Here is a 5,093-nt window from a genome sequence, read left to right as displayed (position 1 = left end):
AGGGGATCTTCCCGACCCAGAGATCTAACGCGGGACTCCCGCATTGCAGGCAGATTCTTTACCATCTGAGCTACCAGGGTATGGACTGTACCACCAGAGAAATCCCCATTCATTCATTTTCAGCACAACTATAAGAGAAGCGTTTTAAGAGAAGGGGTCCATCTAGAAGTTTTCTCCGTGGAAAGTGTGGGGAAGGGGCAACATGGAGTGGGGAAAACAGAGAAATGGAAACTCGTAGCATCCTGGGCTCAGTTCAGAGGTCAAATCCAAACTCAAATGAGCAGGCAATCATAAAGACTCCTGGAAAATGGAAGATTTTTTTTTTTTTCCAGTAGCTGAAAAGGGAAAAAAGAAAGAGAAAGAAAAGTAAGACTAGAATGACAGGGGAGGTAAGTGAATAGAAGGGTAGAGGCCAGATCTCATGGAAGGAGGTCTTGGGAGAAGACGGAAGAAGCCGGTGTCCTCTATGACTTACAGAGTCTCAGGGGAGGATGCCTGCGTGGAGGAGGGGCTGCTGTGGGTCCTTTCCTTTGCCTCCAGGGGGTTACCTTTCCCTCCTAAGCGGTAAGGGGGCGGGGGCTCTTCCTTCCCCGAGCGATGCTCCCGGACCTTCCCGGGAAATTGATACAGAGTTCCAGAAAGCCAGTGCCGCCAGAGAGCGGGGAGCTGTCACGGCAGGAGAGGGGCACGTCGTAGCAGAAAACACACGGCGTGACTTTACTCTTACGAATCTTACTGGGGGTTTGACTAATAGGAAAGGCGGGCGTCCATCTGGCTTCAGTCCCCACGGCTCGATTCCCGCTCCGGAGGCCCAGCGTGGAGCCTATTGGCCGCGGCCCCTTTAAGAGCCGCCACTCCCCCACCCCCACCCCTCCCCAGCGGTGGCACCCAAGGGGTGGGGGTGGCGGGGAGACTGTGCGTTCTCGGCCGGTCAAACTGGGGAAGATGGCCCAGGCCAGGGAAATCGCTCCCACGCCCCGATGCCCCCGCCGCTGAGCAGGGTGAGCTGGGAGACCCTTTCCCTCATTCCTTCCCGCCCCACGCGCGACGCGGGGATGGCTCCGTGGCCTCCTGGGAACAGCTCTCTGACCCCGTGGCCAGATATCCCCACCCTGGCACCCAATACTGCCAACGCGAGTGGGCTGCCAGGGGTGCCCTGGGCGGTGGCGCTGGCGGGCGCGCTGTTGGCGCTAGCGGTGCTGGCCACCGTGGGAGGCAACCTGCTGGTAATCGTGGCCATCGCCCGGACGCCGAGACTCCAGACCATGACCAACGTGTTCGTGACTTCGCTGGCCACAGCCGACCTGGTGGTGGGGCTCCTGGTCGTGCCCCCGGGGGCCACGTTGGCGCTGACCGGCCACTGGCCCCTGGGCGTCACCGGTTGCGAGCTGTGGACCTCGGTGGACGTGCTGTGTGTGACCGCCAGCATCGAAACCCTGTGCGCCCTGGCGGTGGACCGCTACCTGGCCGTGACCAACCCGCTGCGCTACGGCGCGCTGGTCACCAAACGCCGCGCCCTAGCAGCCGTGGTCCTGGTGTGGGTCGTGTCCGCCGCGGTGTCGTTTGCGCCCATCATGAGCAAATGGTGGCGCATCGGGGCCGATGCCGAGGCGCAGCGTTGCCACTCCAACCCGCGCTGCTGCACCTTCGCCTCCAACATGCCCTACGCGCTGCTCTCCTCCTCGGTCTCGTTCTATCTTCCGCTCCTGGTGATGCTCTTCGTCTACGCACGAGTTTTCGTGGTGGCCATGCGCCAGCTGCGCTTGCTGCGCCGGGAGCTGGGTCGCTTCCCGCCAGAGGAGTCTCCGCCGGCTCCTTCTCGCTCCGGATCCCCTGGCCTGGCGGGGCCGTGCGCCTCGCCCGCAGGGGTGCCCTCCTACGGCCGGCGGCCGGCGCGCCTTCTGCCTCTGCGGGAACACCGCGCCCTGCGCACCTTGGGGCTCATCATGGGAACCTTCACTCTCTGCTGGTTGCCTTTCTTTGTGGTCAACGTGGTGCGCGCCCTCGGGGGCCCCTCTCTGGTGTCCGGCCCCACTTTCCTCGCCCTTAACTGGCTGGGCTATGCCAACTCTGCTTTCAACCCGCTCATCTACTGCCGCAGCCCGGACTTTCGGAGCGCCTTCCGCCGCCTGCTGTGTCGCTGCCGGCCGGAGGAGCACCTCGCCGCTGCCTCCCCGCCCCGAGCCCCCTCCGGCGCCCCCACGGCCCTGACCAGCCCCGCTGGCCCCATGCAGCCCCCACAGCTCGACGGGTAGGTAATCGAGGCGAAGGGATCAGGAAGCTTTCTGTATCTCCGCTGGTCAATTTTTTTTGAGTTCGGGGTTCGGGAGGAGAAGATGGGGCTGAGGAGGGTCTTTGCAATCAAGAGAAGGGGGGCACAGAGTAGGGAATCAAAGTGGAACCCAGAGCCCTTTCCTTTCCCGTTTCCTACCCACCCTGCCAGGGCGGGGCGAGGGGGGCGGTGGAAGCAAAGGAGGCGGCCGGGTGGTTCTCCAGCCCAGGAACAACAGTGCGCCCGAAGGTGCCGCGGTGCGGAGGGCACCCGGCTCGACCGGTCAGCTCTAGTTTTGGTTTGCTAGCTTAGTTCTTTCTCTGCCCAAATTTCTTACCATCTCGCGGGCTGGCTTAGACTTGCCGAGAAGACTAGAGGGCAACCCCCCATCCCCCACCCCACCCCACCCCACCCCCGCGCCCGTCCCCAAGCCTTCGGGCTTAGTTCTGGTTTCTTTGAAAAGTCTGATAGCCCTGAAGGTGAGGATTCGCTTCCGGAATGAAGGCTAGGCGGGCTGAGGAAGCTGTGAGTGCAAATTCTTCCCCAGTAGGAAGCGGGTCGGGTTGGAGTTGGGGGTGGGCTTTATGGCTCGGTGGATCCCAGAGGGGCTTCCCAAGGTCCCTGACCAACGCCCCCCCCCCACCCCCAACCCTCGTTCCCACCCTTTGCCCCCTCACCCCAAGGTACTGTTATCTCCGTTTTTTCAGGGCTTCCTGCGGACTTTCTTAGGCCTTGAAGAAACAACTCCATTGATCCGGAACCTTTGGAAAGCCTCTGGCCGGCCTCGGTTCAGAATGAGCCCCGTGGAGTTTCCCAGCTGGAAAACTCTGCCCTCCCCAGCCTGACGACTGGGTCCTGGGAGGAGGCGCGGGGGCTGACTGGGGAGGGGAAATCCTTACCAAGTGGGTTTTCGCTCTCTTTCTGAGAGAAGTTTTCTACACCCCAGCCCTGAACTTCACCGCTACCTCAGCAGCTCCCGCGTCTGGCTTCCCATGCCCAGGTGCCCGGGCAGGAGCTGGGCTGCGTTTAGCCCCGGAACCCGCACCTGTCCCACTCGGGTGCTGTGTGCGCAGGGGCAAGGCGGGCACCTTCATTCTGTTCCTTCTGCCGCCCAGACCCTGAGGAACCCACCGGGGTGCTGGAGGCCCAGGCTGAGAAGAGGAAGGTGGGGAAGGTCACGGTTTGGGCTTCTGTCCCTGGCTTCCTCACTGTAGACACACCTACCTCACAGCAGTTTCAGGACTTTACTTTAGCCTTTGGGGTGGGGGTGGGGGGGCGCTCCTGGTTTCCTGGGAAGGTGAACCATTAGAATGGGTCCCTTTTCCTTTTGAAATCAAATTAATAAATGTTACTGAATGCAGTTTATCCATCGCCCTCTTTCTCTCCCTTTGTTTTCTCTGTGTAATCCACTTAATCCTTTCATAGAGCTGCCTCTGTGACAGAGGCAATAAATTAGGCCTAATCCTTGTCCCTTTCTTCTTGATCCTCTTGAAACAAAGAATGAAAAGTCTTTTGGGGTGAAGGAGGCAGAGTGAGCCTTTGACACTCCGATCTCCCGACCCTGGAGGCCGTTCTGCCCTCGGGATTCACTGAAGTGCCCGCAGGAGGGTGGGGTTTGCTGTGCCAGGGATCAGGGCACATGGAGCTCTTGCGCTACAAGCCAGAGGTGGATTCATAACATCCCGCTGCCACCAGGAACCAGTTTTGTCCTGTGCTGTACGTGTGTGTGGCGGCACAGACCATTGTTTGTGTTGGGCAGATGTTCTTGGGTTATAAATATATTCTGACATTTCTTATCCTTTCCATAACCTCTATTAACCTCTACCTTCCCACTCCCTTTCCTGGGCAGCAGAAATCTGTATTATCTTCTTGAACTAAAACTGGAGTTCCAAGTTTGAGCTCCTTGATAATATTTTTCCCCCCTTATTCCAATTTTATGAATCTTATCAGGCAGTTTCCAGGGAAAGAAAATTTCTATGGAAACCCCCCGGGTCATTTGTGAGTTCTTATTTAGACTCCGTGAGCAGAGACCATTGTCCAGGCTGATTTACGGGAGAGACAGTAAATCAGTAAAAGTTGAACGAGCTGGGTGACGGCAGCATACAATGCATTGGCTACCTTCAGGGGCTCCAGGGTTATAAAACTTTGATCGGCCCTGAGGATAAGCTCAGTGGATTTCCACATATGGGTGTTCCCTGTGAACTGGTCCTGGCCTTAGCTGCTTTCTTCTGTCTAGGAGTCCAGGTTTTATTTCTTAGGATGTTTGCATACCAAAGATGACTTTCTCCTTCACTCAGCAGTACGAGGTCTCTGGTGTCTGAGGTGTGGAAGGTTTCTTGGCAAAGACTCAACTGTTGAACCTTTAGTGGAGAAGGAAGTCTCGCTTTAGCCTGAGCATAAGTAAGAGGGCCTCTTCTCTCTCCCCATCTCTGGATATTTTCCCAACATCGCTGAGGGAAGTTGTCCAGTCGGTGCCAGGGTGCTAGGCGGGGGAGAAGAATGATTTGGGGGCAGGAGGGTGCTCTGGTTTGTAGAATGGTCCTTGAACGCCATCCAGGAGCTCACAGGGCTTGAGTCTTACTCGATACGCACCCGTGTGCCAGCTGTCAGGTTCCTCTGGAGTGTTTAGACTTGCGCTGGAGCTGTGGACTCTGTCTGCCAATTGTCACCACTGTGTCTGACAGGTGGAGAGGCAGCCAGCCACTCCGGTCATTTCTCCAGCAACTTGCTGTCAGGTGTCAGGCCAAGGGAGATTTATACCCTTGGATGTTGAGTGGGTTGCTCTCTGTAGCACGGGCCCGGAGCACTTGAACTGGGGAAG

The 5,093-nt window shown here is 58.1% G+C and overlaps 1 protein-coding gene across 2 annotated transcripts; it reads left to right on the top strand.

Moving 5' to 3' along the window:
- The first annotated feature begins 850 nt into the window (after positions 1-850).
- On the top strand, positions 851-3,638 carry ADRB3 (adrenoceptor beta 3). Of its 2 annotated transcripts, XM_086380221.1 has the most exons (3): positions 851-2,251; positions 2,736-2,797; positions 2,980-3,638. In XM_086380221.1, the coding sequence occupies exons 1-2, from the start codon at positions 981-983 to the stop codon at positions 2,779-2,781; spliced, it is 1,317 nt and encodes a 438-aa protein (XP_086236347.1). In that variant the 5' UTR covers positions 851-980; the 3' UTR covers positions 2,782-2,797; positions 2,980-3,638. The 2 variants fall into 2 exon arrangements, with proteins under 2 accessions (XP_086236347.1, XP_086236348.1); XM_086380222.1 differs by lacking the exon at positions 2,736-2,797 and having other exon boundaries at positions 853-2,251.
- The last annotated feature ends 1,455 nt before the right edge of the window (positions 3,639-5,093 follow it).

This window comes from Bos grunniens, chromosome 27 (assembly GCF_055505025.1).
Source record: "Bos grunniens cultivar Pamir isolate PY7600 chromosome 27, Bosgru_T2T1.0, whole genome shotgun sequence".
Taxonomy (NCBI): Eukaryota; Metazoa; Chordata; class Mammalia; order Artiodactyla; family Bovidae; genus Bos; species Bos grunniens.
This window is presented reverse-complemented; position numbering and strand designations above follow the sequence as displayed.

Coding starts and splice junctions, on each gene's coding strand:
- ADRB3 (XM_086380221.1), top strand. CDS start 981: ATGCCCCCGCCGCTGAGCAGGGTGAGCTGGGAGACCCTTTCCCTCATT. Junction 2,252..2,735: donor CAGCCCCCACAGCTCGACGG/GTAGGTAATCGA, acceptor TTCTTTGAAAAG/TCTGATAGCCCTGAAGGTGA.